The following is a 23,370-nucleotide window of genomic DNA, read 5'->3' as shown; positions in this document are numbered from 1 at the left end:
CGGTGAGATGTGTTTGTCCAGTTCTCCCTTATACCACACCAATATTCCCCCGGAGGTTCTGCCCTTGCGTGTTTTAGTGTTCTTTACTGAGGGCACAATGATTTCATGGTACATTGGAGGACAGTGGGTCGGCACGTCCTTTTGGCACCATGTTTCTGTTAACACAATTATATCAATGTCTTTTATAGCTTTTAGGAATTCAGGGTCTGTACTCTTCATCCCAAAAGTTGAGGAGCGGAGGCCCTGGATATTCCAGCAGCTTATGTGGAAAGAACGCATTTATATAGTTCAATAAAACGAAATAAAATGGACCTATTTTGTGGGATGAGTGTGGAAACACTATTTTCTATAATGCTAAATGATGATTTAGTATAAATTTCATGAGGCATGCACATATATCTATCTAATAATAGTAATAATACTGATAAGATAACAATAGTGATAATGATAAATAACAATATTAATAATTTCTCCGGCTTTCTATCAGGCTGTTCAGCATCGTCATGATCTTTCTCAGTTCTTGGTCTACAGTCTGTGGTCTAGAGGGGGGTCTTGGGTCAGGTATAAAAGCACGGTTCTGTTGTTGGTTTTGTAAAGGGGGGTGGGGGACATTGGTGGTCCTGTTTGGGCTCCCAATGGTAGAGGGGGAGGGAGGGCTGCGTCTTTTGGCAGTGTTTATGAGGTTTCTTGCGAAGACCCACATCCGCTGTTTGAGTAGATGTATTTAGTCATAGAGGTCCCTTGTGTTGATGTTTGGATGATGGGCCAGGGAGACGTTGGGGAGGACAGAACATCTCGTGTCGATCTCCCTGTTGGTGTTGTGGATTATATAGGCTGGGGTGTCCTTTCTGGGCAGTAGTGTGGAGATCACGATCCGCGCCTCGGGGAATTCCCTGCTGGCCTTTTCCGCCATCCTGCTCACCGCCCTAGCAGTGCCTTCCTGTAGGGTGCGTAGGTCGTTCGTGCCTGTGTGGATCACAATCCATTTGGGGCTTCCAAGGGATTCTTTGTTCAGGATCTTCATTGCTTGGTCTGTGTTGCTGCACCATTTTTTCAGGACTTGATGGTCTGGGAACAGCCTCTGGGGGTCCAGAAACTTTCCGTTGGAGTCGGTCACTCTCTTACTCTCTCTGTCTCTCTCTCTTACTCTCTCTGTCTCTCTCTCTGTCTCTCTCTGTCTCTCTCTCTCTGTCTCTCTCTCTTACTCTCTCTGTCTCTCTCTCTTACTCTCTCTGTCTCTCTCTCTGTCTCTCTCTCTTACTCTCTCTGTCTCTCTCTCTCTTACTCTCTCTGTCTCTCTCTCTTACTCTCTCTGTCTCTCTCTCTTACTCTCTCTGTCTCTCTCTCTCTTACTCTCTCTGTCTCTCTCTCTTACTCTCTCTGTCTCTCTCTCTCTTACTCTCTCTGTCTCTCTCTCTCTTACTCTCTCTGTCTCTCTCTCTCTTACTCTCTCTGTCTCTCTCTCTCTTACTCTCTCTGTCTCTCTCTCTCTTACTCTCTCTGTCTCTCTCTCTCTTACTCTCTCTGTCTCTCTCTCTTACTCTCTCTGTCTCTCTCTCTTACTCTCTCTGTCTCTCTCTTACTCTCTCTGTCTCTCTCTCTTACTCTCTCTGTCTCTCTCTCTTACTCTCTCTGTCTCTCCCTCTTACTCTCTCTCTGTCTCTCTCTCTTACTCTCTCTGTCTCTCTCTCTCTTACTCTCTCTGTCTCTCTCTCTTACTCTCTCTGTCTCTCTCTCTTACTCTCTCTGTCTCTCTCTCTCTTACTCTCTCTGTCTCTCTCTCTCTTACTCTCTCTGTCTCTCTCTTACTCTCTCTGTCTCTCTCTCTTACTCTCTCTGTCTCTCTCTCTTACTCTCTCTGTCTCTCTCTCTTACTCTCTCTGTCTCAATCTCTATCTCCCTGTCTTACTCTCTCAAATTCAAATTCAAATCGCTTTATTGGCATGATAAGGTGCATCTTATGTTGCCAAAGCATCAAAATACATTTATGGTTGAACACAAAAACGCAGTTCTATTCATACAGTGTATAAACAGGTATATCCCTGAGTGTATAAATATACATTCGCATTGTTTATATATACTCTTTTCTTAGTTTACTGGTTGTCCCTCTGTTCATGGCAAGCTGTAACATAGTGTGCCGCCAGTGTTACACAGCTTCTCTCCTCCCCCAGTAGGAATGGGAGTTTTTGGTTGTCATTCAGATTTCTGAATTCAGGGCATATTTGTGAGAATTTTTGGTAGAAATTCTCCCTGATGCCCTGATATTTTCCACAGGCTGTGAGGAAGTGCATCTCTGTCTCCACTACTCCCTGACTGCAGTGAGAGCATATCCTGTCTTCTCTTGGCAGCCTGGTCTGCCTGTGTCTGCCTTTTTCGATCGCTAGGCTATGTTCGCTAAGTCTGTACCTTGTCAAGGTTCTTCTCAGTTTGTTATCCTTTACCATGGTCAGGTATTCAGCCATGTTGTATTGTCTGTTTAGGGCCAAGTAGCAATTGAGTTTGCTTTGGGTTTTTGTTGTTTCTGCCCAATATGTCAGATATTTTTCCTTTTGCTTAGCGACGATTGTGTTGGGTCGAATTCTTTGTGTTACCCTGTCACTGTCCTGGGGCTGGTTATTGTTAGTATTGTTAGTAGTTACTTCACTGAGTCCCAGGACTAGTGGACTGAGGGTATTCTTGTTTATGGTCAGCTCTTGGCATTTCAGGGCGTCGTAGTGATAGCATTGGGGGTTGCTCATTTGTAGGTGATTCCAAAATTTGGTGGCTCTTTTTTGGATAGTGATTATTAATGGATATTGGCCTAGTTCCGCCCTGCATGCATTGTTTACTGTTTTCCTTTGAGTCCGGAGGATACTTTTACAGAATTCTGCATGTAGGATCTCAATTGGGTGTTTGTCCCATTTTGCAAATTCTTGTTGTGTTAGCGGTCCCCATACCTCACTGCCATAGAGCGCAATTGGTTCAATAACTGATTTGAAAATTTTGAGCCAAATGCTAATTGGGATTTCTATTTGGATTGATTTTTTGATGGCATAGAAAGCCCTTCTTGCTTTCTCTTTCAGTTCATTCACAGCCAGTTTGAAGTTTCCCGTAGAACTGATTTTTAAGCCCAAGTATGTGTAGTTAGTGGTTTGTTCAATTTTGGTTGTTCCTACTGTGAAATTTATTTTGGGTCCCTGATGTTTGGATCTTTGCTGGAACACAAGGACTTTGGTTTTTTGGGGATTTATTGTCAGGGCCCAAGTCTGGCAGTACGACTCCAGCAGGTCCAGGTTCTGCTGTAGACCCTCCTTAGTTGGTGACAGCAGAACCAGGTCGTCTGCATAGAGGAGGAATTTAACCTTGGATTCATATAGGGTGAGGCCGGGTGCTGTAGATTGTTCAAGTAGTTTTGCCAATCCATTTATGTAAATATTAAAGAGTGTCGGTGAGATTGGCGAGCCCTGCGTCTCTCTGTCTCTCTGTCTCTCTCTCTTACTCTCTCTGTCTCTCTCTCTTACTCTCTCTGTCTCTCTCTCTCTTACTCTCTCTGTCTCTCCCTCTTACTCTCTCTCTGTCTCTCTTTCCCTCTCTCTGCCTCTCTCTCTTACTCTCTCTGTCTCTCTCTCTTACAATTCAATTCAAATCGCTTTATTGGCATGATAAGGTACATCTTATGTTGCCAAAGCATCGAAATACATTTATGGTTGAACACATAAACGCAGATCTATTCATACAGTGTATAAACAGATATATCCCTGAGTGTATAAATATACATTCGTATAATTTGTATATACTCTTTTCTTAGGTTTACTGGTTGTCCCTCTGTTTATGGCAAGCTGTAACATAGTGTGCCGCTAGTGTTACACAGTTTCTCTCTTCCCCTAGTAGGTATGGGAGTTTTTGGTCGTCATTCAAATTTCTGAATTCAGGGCATATTTGTGAGAATTTTTGGTGGAAATTCTCCCTGATGCCCTGATATTTTCCACAAGCTGTGAGGAAGTGCATCTCTGTCTCCACCACTCCCTGACTGCAGTGAGAGCATATCCTGTCCTCTCTTGGCAGCCGGGTCTGCCTGTGTCTGCCTTTTTCGATTGCCAGGCTATGTTCACTAAGTCTGTACATTGTCAAGGTTTTTCTCAGTTTGCTATCCTTTACCATGGTCAGGTAATCAGCCATGTGTATTGTCTGTTTAGGGCCAAGTAGCAATTGAGTTTGCTTTGGTTTTTTGTTGTTTCTGCCCAATATAACAGGTATTTTTCCTTTTGCTTAGTGACAATTGTGTTGGGTCGAATTCTCTGTGCTACGATGTCACTGTCCTGGGGCTGGTTATTGTTAGTAGTGTTAGTGGTTGCTTCACTGAGTCCCAGGACTAGTTGACTGAGGGTGTTCTTCTTTATGGTCCTCTCTTGGCATTTCAATGCTTCGTAATGATAGCAGTGGGGGTTGCTCATTTTTAGGTGTTTCCAAAATTTGGTGGCTCTTTTTTGGATAGTAATTATTAGTGGATATTGGCCTAGTTCTGCCCTGCATGCATTGTTTACGGTTTTCCTTTGAGTCCGGAGGATACTTTTACAGAATTCTGCATGTAGGATCTCAATTGGGTGTTTGTCCCATTTTGCAAATTCTTGTTGTGTTAGCGGTCCCCACACCTCACTGCCATAGAGTGCAATTGGTTCAATTACTGATTTGAAAATTTTGAGCCAAATGCTAATTGGGATTTCTATTTGGATTGATCTTTTAATGGCATAGAAAGCCCTTCTAGCTTTCTCTTTCAGTTCATTCACAGCCAGTTTGAAATTTCCCGTAGAGCTGATTTTTATGCCCAAGTATGTGTAGTTAGTGGTTTGTTCGATTTTAGTTGTTCCTAGTGTCTGTCTCAATCTCTATCTCCCCGTCTTACTCTCTCTCTGTCTCTCTCTCTTACTCTCTCTGTCTCTCTCTCTTACTCTCTCTGTCTCTCTCTCTCTTACTCTCTCTGTCTCTCTCTCTCTTACTCTCTCTGTCTCTCTCTCTCTTACTCTCTCTGTCTCTCTCTCTTACAGTTCAGTTCAGTTCAGTTCAAATGCTTTATTGGCATGAAAGTTTACAGAGAACCATATTGCCAAAGCTTACATAGCAAAAAGGTACAGTTTTCCAACATTCTGTAGGTGTCAATCGATTTGACATTTGTTGGGTATATACAATATTACTTTTAAACAATATTAATTTTAAACAGTCTTTCTACTTCATTTGTTACGTTCAATATTAATTTTAAACAGTCTTACTTTTAAACAGTCTTACTCTCTCTGTCTCTCTCTCTCTTACTCTCTCTGTCTCTCAAATCAAATTTCAAATTTCAAATTCAAATTCAAATGCTTTATTGGCATGAAAGTTTACAGAGAACCATATTGCCAAAGCTTACATAGCAAAAAGGTACATTTTCAAACAATCTGTAGGTGTCAATCGATTTGACATTTGTTGGGTACATACAATATTACTTTTAAACAATATTAATTTTAAACAGTCTTTGTACTTCATTTGGTACGTTCAATATTAATTTTAAACAGTCTTAATTTTAAACAGTCCTCAGGTTGTGACATGTTGTTACATATTTGGCCCCAAGGTATGGTCTGTCTCCTTCTCCCAGGACGAATCTCAATTTTGACAGGTCATCCAATTCCTTGAAATCTGGGGTTGTTTGGCTTAGCTTGTTGAATAATATGTTTCTTGAATAATATTTGTTGAATAATGTTTGTTGAATAATATGTTTCTCTCTATCTATCTATCTCGCTCACACACTCACTCTCTCTCTCACACACTGTCTCTCTCTCTCACACACTCACTCTATCTCTCTCTCTGTCTCTCTCTCTCTCTCACACACTCACTCTATCTCTCTCTCTCTCTCTGTCCCTCTCTCTCTCTCTCTCTCTCTCTCTGTCCCTCTCTCTCTCTCTCAGTCTCTCTCTCTCTCAGTCTCTCTCTGTCTCTCTCATACACTCACTCAGTCTCTCTCTCTCTCTCTCTCTCTCTGTCTCTCTCTCACACACTCACTCAGTCTCTCTCTCTCACACACTCACTCAGTCTTTCTCTCTCTCTCACAGTCACTCAGTCTATCTCTCTCTCTGTGTCTCTCTCTCTCTCTCTCTGTCTCTCTGTCTCTGTCTCTCTCTCTGTCTCTCTCTCTGTCTCCTCTCTCTCTCTCTCACACACTCACTCAGTCTCTCTCTCTGTCTCTCTCTCTCTTACTCTCTCTGTCTCTCTCTCTTACTCTCTCTGTCTCTCTCTCTCTTACTCTCTCTGTCTCTCTCTCTTACTCTCTCTGTCTCTCTCTCTCTTACTCTCTCTGTCTCTCTCTCTCTTACTCTCTCTGTCTCTCTCTCTTACTCTCTCCGTCTCTCTCTCTTACTCTCTCTGTCTCTCTCTCTTACTCTCTCTGTCTCTCTCTCTTACTCTCTCTCTGTCTCTCTTTCCCTCTCTGTCTTTCTTTCCGTCTGTCTCTCCACCCAGTCTCTCTCTGTGTATCTCTCTCTGTCTCTCTCTCTCTCTGTGTATCTCTCTCTGTCTCCATCTCTCTCTCTCTGTCTCTGTCTCTCTCTGTCTCTGTCTTTCTTTCCCTCTCTCTCTCTGTCTCTCTCTCTTTCTCTCTGTCTCTCTCTCACTGTCTCTCACTCTGTCTTTCCCTCCCTCTGTCCCTCCCTCTCTCTCTCTGTTTCTCTCTCTGTCTCTCTTTCTCTCTGTCTCTCTCTCTCTCTATCGCTCTCTGTCTCTCTCTGTCAGTCTCTCTTTCCCTCTCTGTCTCCCTCTCTCCATCTCCCTAACTCTCTCTCTCCCCCTCTATCCATTTCTCATTCTCTCACTCCCTCAATCTGGCAGTGAACCTTTTCTGCAATCCAATGCAAAATCACTCCCCCCGCCCCCACCCCACCGGGCCCCCGGAGCCAGTATCCCGTACGCAAAGCCAGTCCTTCGCCCCCACACCCCCAGGGCGGTAACCTTTGTCCGTATCTTTGCTCCTACTGCCCAGCGAGCGGACGGGTTGGAGATCGAGATGCGAGGGTTGATCGTGGCGTCCCTGTACATCAGCGTGGAGATCCTCATCGCCCTGCTGGCCGTCGCGGGGAACCTGATGGTTTGCTGGGCCGTGCACAGCAACCCGCGGCTGAAGACCGCCACCAACTACTTCCTGGTCTCGCTGGCGGTGGCCGACATCGCCGTTGGAGTCCTTGTGACCCCCGCCTCCATTGTCATCAGCGTCAAGCTGCCGATGAACTTCCACGGTTGCCTGTTCCTCGTCTGCCTGGTCCTGATCTTCACCCAGAATTCCATCTTCAGCCTGCTGGCAATCGCCATTGACCGCTACATGGCGGTGAAACTCCCCCTGAGGTAATTGGTCAATGGGGCATGGGGTGGGGTGGGGCAATGGGGTTTGGGAGAATTGGGGTTAGGATCTGGGTCCATTTCGAACCAGAAGGTCATGCATTTGAGCCCCATAATCGACGATACATCTGGCGCCAGTAATGAGGGAGGGGCAGTACTGTCGGAGGGGCAGTACTGAGAGAGCGCTGAACTGTCAGAGGGGCAGTACTGAGAGAGCGCTGAACTGTCAGAGGGGCAGTACTGAGGGAGTGCCGCACTGTCGGAGGGGCAGTCCTGAGGGATCGCAGCACTGCCGGAGGGGCAGTACTGAGGGAACGCCACACTGTCGGAGGGGCAGTACTGAGGGAGCGACAAACTGTTTGTGGGGCAGGACTGAGGGGGAGCTGCACTGCCGGAGCGGCAGTACTGAGGGAGCGCTGCACTGTCGGAGGGTCAGTACTGAGTGAGCGCCGCACTGTCGGAGAGGCAGTACAGAGGGAGTGCCACACTGTCAAAGGGGCAGTACTGAGGGAGCGACGCACTGTTGAAGGGGCAGTACTGAGGGAGTCCTGCACTGTCGGAGGGGCAGTACTGAGTGACCACTGCACTGTCGGAGGGGCATTCCAAAGGGAGGGCTGCACTGTCGGAGGGGCAGTACTGAGGGAGGGCTGCACTGTCGGAGGGGCAGTACGGAGGGAGGGCTGCACTGTCGGAGGGGCAGTACAGATGGAGCGCCGCAGTATCGGACGGGCAGGACTGAGGGAGCGCTGCACTGTCGGAGAGACGGTACTGAGGGAGTGCTGCCCTCTGGCAGGGGCAGTACTGAGGGAGCGCCGCACTGTTGGAGGGGCAGTACTGAGGGAGCACCGCACTGTGGGAGAGGCAGTACTGAGGGAGCGCTGCGCTGTCGGAGGGGCAGTACTGAGGGAGCGCTGCACTGTCGGAGGGGCAGTACAGAGGGAGTGCCGCACTGTCGGAGAGGCAGTACTGAGGGAGTGCCACACTGTTGGAGGGGCAGTACTGAGGGAGCGACGCACTGTTGGAGGGGCAGTCTTGAGGGAGTCTTGCACTGTCGGAGGGGCAGTTCTGAGGGAGCGCTGCACTGTCGGAGGGGCAGTACTGAGGGAGGGCTGCACTGTTGGAGGGGCAGTACAGAGGGAGCGCCGCAGAGTCGGAGGGGCAGTACTGAGGGAGCGCTGCGCTGTCGGACAGATGGTACTGAGGGAGCTCAGCACTGTTCAAGAAGGAATATTGAGGGAGCTCCGCACTGTGGGAGAGGCAGTACTGACGGAGCGCTGCACTGTCGGAGGGGCAGTACTGAGGGAGTTCCGCACATTCAGAGGGGCAGTACAAAGGGAGCAGCGCACTGTCCAAGGGGCAGTACTGAGGAATCGCCGCACTTTTGGAGGAGCAGTACTGAGGAAGCGCTGCACTGTCGGAGGGGCAGTACTGAGTTAGCGTTGCACTGTCGGTGGGGCAGAACTGAGGGAGCGCTGCAATGTCGGAGGGGCAGTACTGAGGGAGCACTGCACTGTCGGAGGGGCAGTACTGTGGGAGCGGTGCACTGTCGGAGGGGCAGTACTGAGGGAGCGCTGCACTGTCGGAGGGGCAGTACTGTGGGAGCGGTGCACTGTCGGAGGGGCAGTACTGAGGGAGCGGTGCACTGTCGGAGGGGCAGTACTGTGGGAGCGGTGCACTGTCGGAGGGGCAGTACTGTGGGAGCGGTGCACTGTCGGAGGGGCAGTACTGAGGGAGCGGTGCACTGTCGGAGGGGCAGAACTGTGGGAGCGGTGCACTGTCGGAGGGGCAGTACTGTGGGAGCGGTGCACTGTCGGAGGGGCAGTACTGTGGGAGCGGTGCACTGTCGGAGGGGCAGTACTGTGGGAGCGGTGCACTGTCGGAGGGGCAGTACTGTGGGAGCGGTGCACTGTCGGAGGGGCAGTACAGAGAGAGTGCCGCTCTCTCGGAGGGGCAGTACCTAGGGAGTGCTGCACTGTCAGAGAGACGGTACTGAGGGTGTGCTGCACTGTGGGAGGGGCAGTGGAGAGGGAGCGCCGCACTGTCAGAGGGGCAGTGTCATGAATCTTACCATTCATGTAGAAATGACTCATGAGATAACACTGGGCGGCCAGCTGGTGGCGTCGTCCAAAGAAAGTATAAATACTCGGGAGTGGGCCCATTTGCTCAGGACGTTTTTGTAACCAGGAGCTAGTGATGTAACTAGAACTCATGGTTGTGAAACAGTTGATTAAAGCCTTGTTTTATGTTGTGTCTATGTATAATAAGACACAGACTGCAGGAGAACGGTACAACAGGTGTCTACTAAATGTGGCTCACACTGGAACTGATCTATACAGATTACTGCTCAGTGCTATATACAGGTGTGGTCACTGCCGGTACTACAGTATACAGGGGCTGTAAAAAGTAGTTCCCCCCTTAAAGGTACATACATTACAATTCCTCCCCTTTTAGATTAACAGTACCATAACACTCATTTAACAATTAAATATCAAACTAATTACAATTAACACTTTTAACATGCAACATTAGCTGAAAATAGTCTATATATATATTCAGTCTTTGGGGAGGCTTCCTGATCCTTTCTGGATAGCGCCTTTCCCAAGTGTCTTGCTCTTGGTGCGGAGGCGATTCTGGCCCCCTGTCGTCGGTTGGTTCATCCGCTTCCGATGCTACTGTTTCTGGGGTAGATGCGACCTGTACATCGGGTTCATCACTAGGTACATATGGGCGAGGCATGGGGTTGGCTTGTTCCTGTGACCCTAGGATCTGGTCAGCATGGCGTCTCACGATGCTCTCCCCAACGTCCACATTAGTGGCCCCTGCCGTGTGCATATCGTTCCTGGCTGCCATTTTTCTGTTCGGTAGTCGCGGGCCAAGACTGGTTGCCCTACATTGAAGCTCCTTGTTGGCTTCTCATGGATGTGCTGGAATTGCTTACTCTCAACATCTCTTCGTACGTTTGGTCTGAGCAAATCCAGGCGAGATCTTAACCTTCGGTTAAAGAACATCATGGCTGGGGCCTGGTTGGTGACTGCATGTGTCGCATTCCAGTAGGCGAACAGGAAATTGTCCACCTTGTGTTGCAGCGGAATGTTGTCATTGTACATAGCCTTTATTGCCTACTTAAAGGTTCGTACGAACCTCTCAGCCAATCCATTTGTGGCTGGATGATACGGGGCGGATGTGTAATGCCTTACCCCATTCTTTTTCAAGAACCTCCGGAACTCTTCGGACACAAACTGTGGTCCGTTGTCGGAGCACATCTGTTCTGGCAAGCCATTCCTGGCAAAAATGGTCTGTAGGACTGCAATAGTTTTCTCCGTGGTGGTGGAGGACATTTTGATGACCTCAGGCCATTTCGAGTGCACATCCATGGCTATTAAGAACATTGAGTCCATGAATGGACCAGCAAAATCAATATGCACCCGTTGCCATGGAGATGAGGGCCACACCCATGGTGTAGAGGGGCCTGTGGTGGTGCATTTTGGACTTTCTGGCATCCTGAACAACTCTTGGTCAGGTCCTCGATTTGTTTATCGATTCCCGGCCACCACACATAAGCCCTTGTTAGATCCGTGTATTTTGATGTTGTGTGTCCTGTTAAGTCTGTGTGTTATAATGAGAATTATTACACAGACCACAAGAGTAAATTTTAACAGGTCTTTACTAGTCGAAGGTCAGGGCGGAACTGCCCAATAAATCATTACACAGCACTTATATACTGGTGTGGTCACCACCGGTATTACAGTATACCGCAGCCAAGATAAAGTAGTGCAACTCTTAAAATAGTTCTCTTAAAGGTGGAACGGTTACATACACTACAATCCTCCTTTTTTAGCTTAACAGTATATATTCCCCATTAAACATAACATACTAACATATATACACAACTTCATGTAAAAACAGTTCACAGATTCAGTCTCTGAGGCGGCGCCTCCTGCGCCTCCTGACTCGGTCCGGATAACGCCTCGGTGGTGTAGTAGTTTTCGGTGGTGTAGTAGGTTCTTGTTGCTGGGGTGACTCATCTAATAGTCCTTCACTGGACTTAACAGCTTGAACTTTCGTAACTGCAGAACCAGCATTGCTGACTTCTAAAGGCTCGAGTACCTTGGGAAGTTTTTCTACTTCCAGACTGATTTGGCTCAGTTCGGAGGGACCACCTGCGTGACCTGGTAGGGGTGATAATGGTTCAGATGAGTCATCATCTTCTGCTTCTTCTCTATTGTCTTCTATTTTCTCCATCACTTCAGCTTTTGCCTCTGTCACCAATTCCCTGAGTGGCTTATTACTGCTGACACTGCTCACAAAAGGGTGCTCTTTTTAGCTTTCAACTGATCGATGAATTTGACATATTCCCTTTCTTGCTCAGCTTTGATTCGTTTTGCCTCATCGCGCAGACGGTTTGTGTGTTCCTGTTCCATTTTCTCAATCAGCTGCTTCTGCTGTCTTTCCAGATTCTCCCACTCTGTGTCAAAGAACTTTTTCTTTGCATTCATCTCTTGCTCAAAACGGCGAATCATTTGTTCTAATTGCTGTTGTAGTTTGAAATTGAGTTGAGTTCGAGCCCGGTGTTCCTCAGAAATGTGCATGTCTGTAGACTGGACAGACTCAGAATTCTCTGTCAAACTATGTTGTTGTTGTTCAGTGGAATTCTGTTCTGATACTTTGTTCTCTTCTGAAGCATTTATGCCCTCCTTTGTTTTTCCATCATTAGTCTGCAAGTCCATTTTAGACTTGTCTTTTGCACATGGGCTGGTCTTACCATCATCAGTTCCAGAGTCTGAGCTGATTGTCTTCACCGAGTTCTCACTCTCTGCTTTGTCACTGTCACTGCTGCATATGCCCTCATCCAATATTCTGGACAATCGTGCAGTTTTGACATCTTTGTTTTTCCCGGAATCTACCGTTATTGCTTTTAGGGAGTGCCAGTCCATATTTATTTTCCTGATCCACTCCCGTCCCAGAAGTGGTGGACCTCCCTCAGGTAGTACATATATGTCCATTCCTTGGTGTTCTTTGCCCTTGTGTACCACCTTCACTTTTATCTTTCCGATGGGGTATACTCTTTGCCCCGTGTATGTCTTTAATACTATCTCCGTATCCCGTAGGGGAATATGTGTGAATAACCTTTTGTAATCTTGCTTATTCATGACCGTCAACGCCGATCCGGTGTCCAATTCCATCTTCACTTGGACTCCTGCTATCTGCAGTGTGGCCCAGATAGTTTGTCGGTCAGCTTCCTTACTCACATTGTGAATTCTCAGACTACCCAGTTCCTTGCTGTTGGAGTCTGAATCCGAATTCTGTTCATCCGAACTCTTCTCAGCCACCTTATGTACCTTTCTGCACTTTTCCTGCGGTGACTTTTTGTTGCTGGTCTTCTTTCCTGACCGGCATACTTTAGCTATGTGACCAAGCTTGCCACATTTTCTACATTCCTGGTCTTTAAACCAGCATTGGTTCTGATCGTGTGTTGTCTTTCCACAACGATAACATTTAGTTGTACCCAAAGCCATTTGATCTACGCTGAGTACCGCTGCCTTCAGCTGCATTTCCGCAGTGCCTCTCGCTGCGGCTTCGTGCGATGCTGCAATAGTGACAGCCTTATCAAGTGTAAGATGATTCTCTTCAAGCAACCGCTTTTGTGTTCCTTCTTTCGACAATCCACACACGAATTTGTCTCTCAGTGCCTCTGTCAGTCTTTCCCCAAACTGACAGTATTTCGCTAGCTTACGCAGTTCAATTAAATACTCCGCGTTGCTTTCCTCTTCCCGTTGCGTTCTCGCATAAAATTTAAATCGTTCCGCTAACATCAGCGGTGTGGGGTTCAAATGATTTCTCAGGACAGCAACAATATTAGCGAAAGTCTGATCCGCCGGTTTAGCTGGTGATAGAAGATGCTTCAATAGCCCGTATGCCTTCGCACCCATTGAGTTTAGTAAGGTTAGTGCTTTATCTTCATTTGATATTTTATTTGCCTTACAATATATCTCTATGCGTTCTACATACGTGGCCCAATCTTCAACATGGGGATCAAAATCGTTGATGTTACCACGCTTAGGCATCCTCGCAATCTTCTTGAGAGACAAAAAGAAATTTTTCTTTTATTTTTTTTTTTTAAAATGGCGGTTTCCTGCGCTCGTCTTCTTCCCCCGCCTACGAAAATGGCGGCTTCCCGCGCTCGTCTTCTTCCCCCGCCTACGAAAATGGCGGCTTCCCGCGTTTGCCTTTCTCCCCCGCTGGCTGTAATGGCGATTGCCGTATTGCTGCGTTCGCCCTCCCCAGCAGTTTTCAAATCGTGCCTCCCAGCCCCTCTTGCAGTCCGGTCCTTTCCCCCCCGGCTGCGGCTGAGTTCTCTGCAGTTTTTTTTTAAATTTTCTCCCGCGCTTACGCTGTCCCGGTCGCTGCGCCTCGCGGCCTCGGTAGCTGCCCGGCCTTTTTCACCGGTCGCGGTCGAGCTCTCTCTCGACGCTGTTGCGTCTCCCAGCCCGCTATTTTCTCCCGCGCCTTACGCTGTCCCGGTCGCTGCGCCTCGCGGCCTCGGTAGCTGCCCGGCCTGTAAAGTCTGTGGGTTGTGCAGTTAATAAATACACAGACTTCAGAAGTAACAAACAAACAGGTCTTTACTATTCGAATGTCAGGGCGAATCTGCCCCAGCAATCCTGACACAACACTTATATACTGGTGTGGTCACTATCGGTATTACAGTATACAGACGCCAAACAAATAGTGCCACACCTAAAGTAGTTCTCTTAAAGGTGAACGGTTACATTCAATAGTTCCCTTAAAGGTAGACGGGTACATACACTACAATCCTCCCTTTTTAGCTTATTACTTACAGAGTCCCCATTAAACATACATATCTTCAACTTCCTATAAAACAAATTACAGATATAATCTCGGTGGAGTCAACGTCATATAAAACAATTTACAGATATAATCTCGGTGGGAACAGTTCACAGGTTCAGTCTCTGCGGAAACAGTTCATAGATTCAGTCTCTGATCTTGACTCGTTCCGAACAACATTTCTTTGGTGTAGCTGGTTCACCTGGCTAACGTGACTCCTCCATAGCCTTTTTCTTGACGTAACAGCTTGAACTTTCGTCCTGTGGAACCAACAGTGTGGACTTTTACAACCAACTGGCTGTCTTGACATTTTCCAGTTTTTCAACTAATTTAGCTCCTTTCGTAGTGTCCCGCCTGAGATGGTAGAAGTGCTAATATTTTAGACAGTTATTATCTTCTGCTTCTTCTTTTTCTTTTCTGCCTTTTTGAAACTCTCGGAGCTCCTTTCTCGGCTGCCAGCTGTAGCGCCACCAACTCTCTATGTTCCTTAGACCTTAAGTGCTTCATCCGGATTTCAGCACTTTGGGAGTTTTCATCACAAACTGGGCAGACCACATCCTCGTAATATTCAGTGTCGCTCAACAGGTCATGGTAATATTCGAGTTCGTCCTGAGTTAGGCCAGCGAGAGAGCCTTCTTCTTCCTCCTCACCCGTCTGGACGTTAGCTGACGGTGGTTCCTTCCCTAGACATCTTTCTTGAAAAGACTTCTTCATGCATTCATATTCATCCCGCTCTTCCTGGGTTATCTGCCATTCCTTCACGACGGACCTCATTTGTGAGTTCAATACCTTCTCTTCCATCGGGAATTGCGTTATCAGGCTATTTAATCCTTCTACTGAAGTAACGGTTTCCACATTCTTCTGTTCACCTTGACGTGATTTAACGTACTTTTGGCATCCTTGTAAAATTTGTGTTGCCACCTCAGCTATCTCCGTGACTTTTGAGAGCTCCGAACTCGTTCCCCCTGAAGATTGAAGCTCGTGTTCAGATTGTTCCCCTTGCAGAGTCTTATCCTTCAGCATATGAAGGAGTTGGCTGACCGTTAACTCTTCCCTGGGAACACGGTGGATCAGAGTCTTCTCCATTTCATCCACCTTTTCCTCCAATACTTCCACCTTCTGTTCCTCTTGAACTTTGGCTTTCAGCGCTCGGAAAAGTTGCGCCCTGATGCTCTCTAGTTCATGTTCAAGGACCATTCTTACAGTCTCTGAGTTTCTTACAGTTTCCTTTTCTTCCACTGAAAGGATTCCCAGTTGAATCTGTTCTTCAAGTTGTTGAACCTCGGTCATTACCGCCTCATATTTGTCTTGGGTGTCCTTCAATGTTTTTATGAGTTCTTGGACATCCTGTCTTTCATGTTCTGCCATGTTTTTCACCTCTAATTTCTCATCTATGGATGGAACTTCTACCGATGAGTCTGTCTTGGCCTTGAGCTCATCAAGAATTTCCTGCAGCCTTTGGACTTCTTGCTCATGTTCAACCTTTAGTTGTTCATATGCTTCTACTGAAACTAGCTTTTCGGAGCTTGCCGAGTTAACCCCCTCCAGAATTGTAGCCTGGGCCTGTTCATACTGTTCTTTCAACTTCTCACACTCTGCTTGTAAGGAGCCGTAGAGAAGAACTGGAATAAAATCCTGGCTTCCTGAAGATTCCTCTTCCTTTGGTTCGTTCTGTAAATATTCTAGTTCCTGAACAGCATCAGGGGAATGTGATTGGTATTTGGCCACGATGGCTCTATGGTCGCTCTCTGCTTGAGCTAGCTGTCTCTGTTGTCTTTCCAGGTTCTCCCATTCGGTGTCCCAGAACTTTTCCATATTTTTCATCTCTTGTATGAGACGGTCACTCAACTGTTCTAATTGTTGTCGTACTTTGACATAAGTTTGCGTCCGAGCTCGGTGTTCTTCCATCGTGGATGAATCCTTTGCTTGAGCAGGCTCAGAATTCTCTGTCAACCTGGAGTTCTGCTCTGCAGCTTTATCCTTCTTGGTAACATAAATCCTTCTGCCTGTCTTCGTTTTCTTCCCCATCGTCGGCAAGTCCCTTTTTGCCTTGTCTTCCATATTCGAATTGGTCTTATCGTCATCCATTTCAGAATCTGAGCTGATAGCTTGCACCGAGTCCTCCCTCATTATGGCTTTTAGGTAGTGCCATTCCATGTCTATTTTCTTAATCCACTCCCGTCCTAGAAGTGGTGGTCCTCCCTCAGGTAATACGTACAAGTTCATTCTTGGGTGTTCTTTACCCCTATCTCTCACCTTGACCCTTATTTTCTCCACGGGGTATACGTTATGCCCCGTGTATGTCTGTAATACGAACTTGGTATTTCTTAAAGGTATGTGAGAGAATAGCCGGTGGTAGTCCCTTCGGTTGATGACTGATAGAGCTGATCCAGTGTCCAGCTCCATTCTTACTTGGACTCCAGCTATTTTTAGTATGACCCAGATGGTTTGTAGATCCGTTTCTTTACCCACATTGTGGATTCTCAGACTACCCAGCTCCTGGTTGTTTGGGTCTGAGTCTGAATTCTGTTCGTCTGAACTCTTCTCAGCCACCTTGTGTACCTTGTTGTACTTTTCTTGTGGTGGCTTCCTTTGATTGTTGGTCTTTTTCCCGGACCGGCATACCTTCGCGATGTGACCCAGTTTGCCACATTTCCTACACTCTTGGTTCTTAAACCAGCATTGATCCTGGTCATGCGTTGTCTTCCCACAACGGTAGCATTTTGTTGTGCTTGAAGTAATTTGGTCCACCCCGAGTGCCGCCGCCTTTAGTTGCATTTCCGCCGTTCCTTTCGCTGCGGCTTCGTGCGATGCAGCTATAAGGACAGCCCTGTCCAGTGTGAGGTCGTTCTCTTCCAGTAGTCGCTTCTGCGTCCCTTCTTTGGACAATCCGCATACGAACTTGTCCCGCAGCGCTTCTGTCAGACTCCCTCCGAACTGGCAGTATTTCGCTAGCCTACGCAGTTCGACCAAGTATTCCGCATTGCTTTCGTCTTTCCTCTGCGTTCTTGCGTCGAATTTGAATCGTTCAGCCAGCATCAACGGTGTGGGGTTCAAGTGGTCCTTCAGCACAGCCACAATCTCTTCGAAGGTCTGATCCGCTGGTTTATTTGATGCTATTAGATGCTTCAAGAGCCCGTATGTTTTTGCCCCCATCGAGTTTAGCAATGTTATCGCCTTGTCGTCTTCCTCTATTTTGTTGGCTTCGCAATAGATCTCTATGCGTTCCACGTATGTGGCCCAGTCTTCTATTTCAGAATTAAAATCGTTAATATTCCCTCTCTTAGGCATCTTTCTTCCCTTGGGAGCAGCACCAGTATTTCTTTAAGTATTCTTATTTATTTGTTTATTTCTAAGATGGCGGTTTTCCCATGAAAATGGCGGTTTCCCGCTCTTTCCTTCTCTCCCCGCCCACTTCACTGGCGGTATGTCAGTTAAGATGGTGGTTTTCCCGCGAAAATGGCGGTTTCCCGCTCTTCCTTTCTCTCCCCGCCCACTTCAATGGCGGTTTCCCGCTTCTGTCATCTCCTCCGCCTAATGGCGGCTTCCCGCGTTTCTCCCTGGTGGAAGGGGTACGCTTTCCCCACAGCGGACAGGTTTAGCCGCTGGCTGGCTTCCGCACAGTTCCCCTTACTCGGCTCTGTCTTTTCCTCCCGCCCGCACGGCTCTACCGGCGCTGGGTACACCCCGTTAACGGAGGACAGTTCAGCCGCTGGACTGGCTCTCGCGCAGTCTCTCTCTCCGTACCCGGCTCTGTTGCTCTCTCTCCCGCACGTTCGGTTCCACCGGCTCTGGGTACCCCGTTGGTGGAGAACAGCTCAGCCGCTGGACTGGCTCTCGCGCAGTCTCTCTCCCCTTGCTCGGCTCTGTCTCTCCCTCTCCCGCACGTTCGGTTCTACCGGCTCTGGTTACCCCGTTGGTGGAGGACAGCTCAGCCGCTGGACTGGCTCTCGCGCAGTCTCTCTCCCCTTGCTCGGCTCTGTCTCTCTCTCCCACCCGCACGGTTCCTGTTCGCCTCCCAGCCCTCTCGCAGACCGGTGTTTCCCTCCCCGGCTGCGGCTGGGTTTCTCTTCCCGCGCCTACTCCCAGTCTCAGCGCTTCGTGGCTGCGGTCGCTGCCCGGCTTTTCCCGCCGATCGAGGTCCGATTGTCTCACGACGCCGTTGGACCCGACTTTCTGACCGGCTCAGTTCCCCCCTCGACCGTGGTCGAGTGCACAGCCCTATATTCTCTACACCTTCCCCTACTCACAGTCTCCGCGGCTGCCTTGTTTCCTGCTGATCGGCTCACTCCGCACCGTGGTAGAAGGGTAGTCAGTGCCTGTTGCTGATGGAAGCTTTTGTTGCTAAAGTCTTCCTCCTTCCTCCTGCTGCAGCCTCGTGTTTTCTTTCAGCAGCACGACGAGGGCGGTTGCCTCTCTTCGACGCTCTTCGTTGCTTTGGTAGTCTTGCCGCAGGGTACGATCGGACTCGTGGCCACTGTAAAGTCTGTGGGTTGTGCAGTTAATAAATACACAGACTTCAGAAGTAACAAACAAACAGGTCTTTACTATTCGAAGGTCAGGGCGAATCTGCCCCAGCAATCCTGCCACAACACTTATATACTGGTGTGGTCACTATCAGTATTACAGTATACAGACGCCAAACAAATAGTGCCACACCTAAAGTAGTTCTCTTAAAGGTGAACGGTTACATTCAATAGTTCCCTTAAAGGTAGACGGGTACATACACTACACGGCCTTTTTCACCGGTCGCGGTCGAGCTCTCTCTCGACGCTGTTGCGTCTCCCAGCCCGCTTGTAGCCCGGTCTCTCACACCGGCTGCGTTTGCATTCACCGCGGCTTCCGTGCCTTACGCTGCCCCAGTCTCAGCGCCTCTGGCCCCGACTTCAGTCCGGCTCTTTTCCCCGGCCGTGGTCGAGTTCTCCGCCCTTATATCCTCCGTTTTTCCCTCCCCTACTTCACAGCCAACGTGGCCGACTGGCTGCTCGTCGCTGATCGGCTTACCCACCACCGTGATAGAAGGGATGATCACTGCCTGTTGCTGATGGAAGGCTTCGTGTCAGAATTCTTCCTTTGCTCTGCAGACCCGAGTCTTTTCTCAGCAGAATGATGAGGGCGGATGCCTCTTCTCGACGCCCGTTAAACTGCCTTGGATGTATCTCTGCCGCAGGGTAAGATCGTACTCATCGCCACTGTTAAGTCTGTGTGTTATAATGAGAATTATTACACAGACCACAAGAGTAAATTTTAACAGGTCTTTACTAGTCGAAGGTCAGGGTGGAACTGCCCAATAAATCATTACACAGCACTTATATACCGGTGTGGTCACCACCGGTATTACAGTATACCGCAGCCAAGATAAAGTAGTGCAACCCTTAAAATAGTTCTCTTAAAGGTGGAACGGTTACATACACTACATGTCCTTCAATAACTAGACACGAGACTGCAGGGAACAATCAACAGGTGTTTACTGGATGAGAGTTACTCTAAAACTAAATGTACAGATCCCTACTCAGGGTTTATACACAGGTGTGGTCACTGCCGGTACTACAGTATACAGGAGCTGTAAAAAGTAGTTCTCCCCTTAAAGGTACATACACTACAATTCCTCCCCTTTTAGATTAACAGTACCACAACATTCATTTAACAATTAACACTTTTAACATGCACATTAACTGAAAATAGCCCATTTATAAATTCAGTCTTTGGGGCGGCTTCCTGATCCTTTCTGGATGGCGCCTTTCCTGAGTGTCTTGCTCTTGGTGCGGAGGCGATTCTGGCCCCCTGTCGTCAGTTGGTTCATCAGCTTCCGATGCTACTGTTTCTGGGGTAGATGCTACCTGTATGTTGGGTTCATCACCAGGTGCGCAAGACATGGGGTTGACCCGTTCCTGTGACTCTAGGATCTGGTCAACATGGCGTCTCACAATGTTCTCCCCAACATCCACTACATTAGTGGCCCCTGCCGTGTGCATATCGTTCCTGGTTGCCATTTCTCTGTTCGGTAGTCGCGGGCCAAGACTGGTTGCCCGACATTGAAGCTCCTTGTCGGCTTCTCATTGATGTGCTGGAATTGCTTATTCTCAACATCTCTTCGTACATTTGGTCTGAGCAAATCCAGACGAGATCTCAACCTTCGGTTAAAGAACATCATGGCCGAGGTCTGGTTGGTGACTGCATGTGTCGCATTTCTGTAGGCTAACAGGAAATTGTCCACCTTATGCTGCAGTGGAATGTCGTCATCGCACATGGCCCCTACTGTTTTCTTAAAGGTTTGTACGAACCTCTCAGCCAATCCATTTGTGGCTGGATGATACGGGGCGGATGTGTAATGCCTTACCCCATTCCTTTTCATGAATCTTCGAAACTCTTCAGACACAAACTGTGGTCCGTTATCAGAGCAAATCTGCTCTGGCAAGCCGTTCCTGGCAAATAGGGTCCGTAGGACTGCAATAGTTTTCTCCGTGGTGGTGGACGACATTTTGATCGCCTCAGGCCATTTCGAGTGCGCATCCATGGCTATTAAAAACATTGAGTCCATGAATGGACCAGCAAAATCAATATGCACCCGTTGCCATGGAGATGAGGGCCACTCCCATGGGTGTAGAGGTGGTGCATTTTGGACCTTCTGGCATCCTGAGCAGCTCTTTGTCAGGTCCTCAATTTGCTGATCGATCCCCGGCCACCACACATAAGCCCTAGCAAGGCTTTTCATTTTCACCCCTCCCAGATGGCCTTCGTGAAGCTCATTTAGCACTCTCTCCCTTAACTTGGGTGGAATTACCACTCGGGATCCATACATCAATGTCCCCTGGCATACTGACAGCTGTTCTCTTCTGGATGAGAATACTGGCAACAGTGAGTCGCCATGTGTTGGCCATCCCTTCACCGTCAAGTCATATACCCGAGACAGTGTCGGGTCATTTCGGGTCTCCTCTATATCAGCGTTAGTTACTGGCAAGCATTCAATTATAGTCAAATAAAATATTTCGACAGGGTCCCCTGCTGGTGCTTCCTCCGCAGTAGGCAGTGGCAGGCGTGATAGCCCATCAGCGTTTCCATGCTGTTTCGTGCCCTTATACTCGATTTCATATTGGTTCGCCCCTAGAAAAAGGGACCATCTTTGTAGCCGTTGCGCAGTCATCACCGGAACGCCCTTCTTTGGATTAAAGATAGAGACAAGTGGTTGGTGGTCAGTCAGCAAGGTGAACTTCTGCCCGTGCAGATAGTGGTTGAACTTTTTCACTCCCCACACTAGGCTGAGGGCCTCCCTGTCAATCTGGGCGTAGTTACGCTTGGCTGAGGTTAGTGACCGAGACGCAAAGGCTACCAGCCTCTCCGAGCCGTCTGGGAACTTGTGCGACAGCACCGCTCCAATGCCATAGGGTAATGCATCACACGCCAACCGAATTGGTAGTGCTGAGTTGAAATGAGCCAACACCTCTTGATGTGATCAATTCTTTGCACTTCTGGAAAGCTTGTTTACATTCGTCATTCCACTTCCATGGTACCCCCGTTTGCAGTAGGGTGTAGTACTGTAGACAAATTCGGCAAGAATTTATGGTAGTAGTTCACCAGCCCGAGGAACGACCTCAGTTGTGACACATTTTCTGGTGCTGGAGCCTTGACTACTGCCTCAATCTTTTCAGGGGACTTATGTAACCCCTCTTTATCAATAACGTGGCCACAATACGAGATCTGCTTCTGGAAAAACTCGCATTTGTGGCGATTTGCTCGGAGCCCATATTCCTTCAATCTAGTGAGCACCTGCTCCAGGTTGGCAAGGTGATCACTGTCTTTTTCGCCCGTGACCAGGATGTCGTCCAAATAACACTGGGTCCCTGGAATCCCTTGCAGGACTTGATCCATTGCCCTTTGCCAAATAGCTGGAGCTGATGCTACCCCGAACACCAGCCGGTTGTATTGGTAGAGACCTTTATGAGTGTTGATCATGAGGTACTGTTTTGAGGCTTCTTCTACCTCCATTTGCAGGTACGCCTGGGCCAGATCAATCTTAGTGAAGCGTTTCCCTCCAGATGGTGAGGCGAAAATATCTACAATCCGCGGAAGCGGATATTGTACTGTGTGAAGGACTGGGTACACTGTCACCTTAAAGTCCCCACAGATGCGAACGTTCTTTGGTTCCCCAGGCGTATTACTCAATACCTCTTCATTACAGGAATGATGGGTGTAGCCCACACACTGCAGTCCACTTTGGACAGTGCTCCTGAACGTTCCAAACCTTCCAGCTCTGCTTCGACGGCTGGGCGGATCGCATAAGGCACCAGTCTGGCCTTAAAAAACTTTGGGCTTGCATTTTCCTCTATTTTGATCACCGCTGTTATGCCTTTTAGTGTTCCAAGTCCCTCCTGGAACACTTCTTGTGCATCAGTTAGCATTTTTGACAGTCGGCCAGGTGTGGCGTCGTCATCCTTTTTGGCATCTACAGTCAGTGCTTGTATGGAATGCCAATCTAGCTGTATCTTCCGGATCCATTCACGTCCTAGTAGTGGTGGTCCTCCATCTGGCAATACATATAGGTCAATTTTTGGTGTTTCCTTGCCGTTATATATAACGTTCACCCTTATATTTCCTCTGGGGTAGACTTTTTGCCCCATGTACGTCTTCAATACAATCTCTGTATCTCTCAAGGGTATATGTGAGAATAGCCACTTGTAGTCCCTTCGGTTTATGACTGTTAGGGCTGATCCTGTGTCCAATTCCATTTTCACTCGGACTCCAGCTATCTTGAGCGTGACCCAGATAGTTTGGTGATCCTCCGTTTTGATCACATGTATGTATTGATTTCTTTGTGGGTTCAATGACGAGACATTTATGAAAGAGAATGTCTTTTAATCTAAAGTCTGTTCAACTCTTTATACAGCATTTCAGGAGACACCATGCTAGTGATGCATCTAGAACAAAACTGAAACTAAACTGAACTGCCTTGCTTGTCTCGGTCACATGCCCTCTGCTGGTCAGGCACAAGCAATCAATACATGCAATTATGCTGGTAAGGCATGATAATCAAACAGGCAAATAACATCACTATTTGCTGATATCATTACATCTCCCTTTCTTAAAACAAAAGTATTTTACTTTTAACTAACAACATGTTTTCTTTGTATTAATCTGCATTTTAACTGTAACACTTAATGAACTTACATTATCATTATCATGATCAAG

The 23,370-nt window shown here is 47.8% G+C and overlaps 1 protein-coding gene across 1 annotated transcript in view; it reads left to right on the top strand.

Annotated features, from left to right (window-relative positions):
* Positions 1-6,427: 6,427 nt before the first annotated feature.
* Positions 6,428-23,370, top strand: part of LOC147095449 (adenosine receptor A2b-like) — a 34,620-nt gene continuing 17,677 nt past the window's right edge. Inside the window, exon 1 of the mRNA XM_085974594.1 lies at positions 6,428-7,344. Coding sequence (XP_085830720.1) covers positions 7,010-7,344 — 335 coding nt within the window. The 5' untranslated portion in view covers positions 6,428-7,009. The remainder of the gene's footprint in view (positions 7,345-23,370) is intronic.

The sequence above is a fragment of the Somniosus microcephalus genome, unplaced genomic scaffold (genome assembly GCF_052327205.1).
Source record: "Somniosus microcephalus isolate GS21.2 unplaced genomic scaffold, FLI_Smic_1.0 unresolved_chr1, whole genome shotgun sequence".
Lineage (NCBI taxonomy): Eukaryota > Metazoa > Chordata > Chondrichthyes > Squaliformes > Somniosidae > Somniosus > Somniosus microcephalus.
Note: the sequence above shows the minus strand (reverse complement) of the source record. Positions and strands in the feature narration are given on the sequence as shown.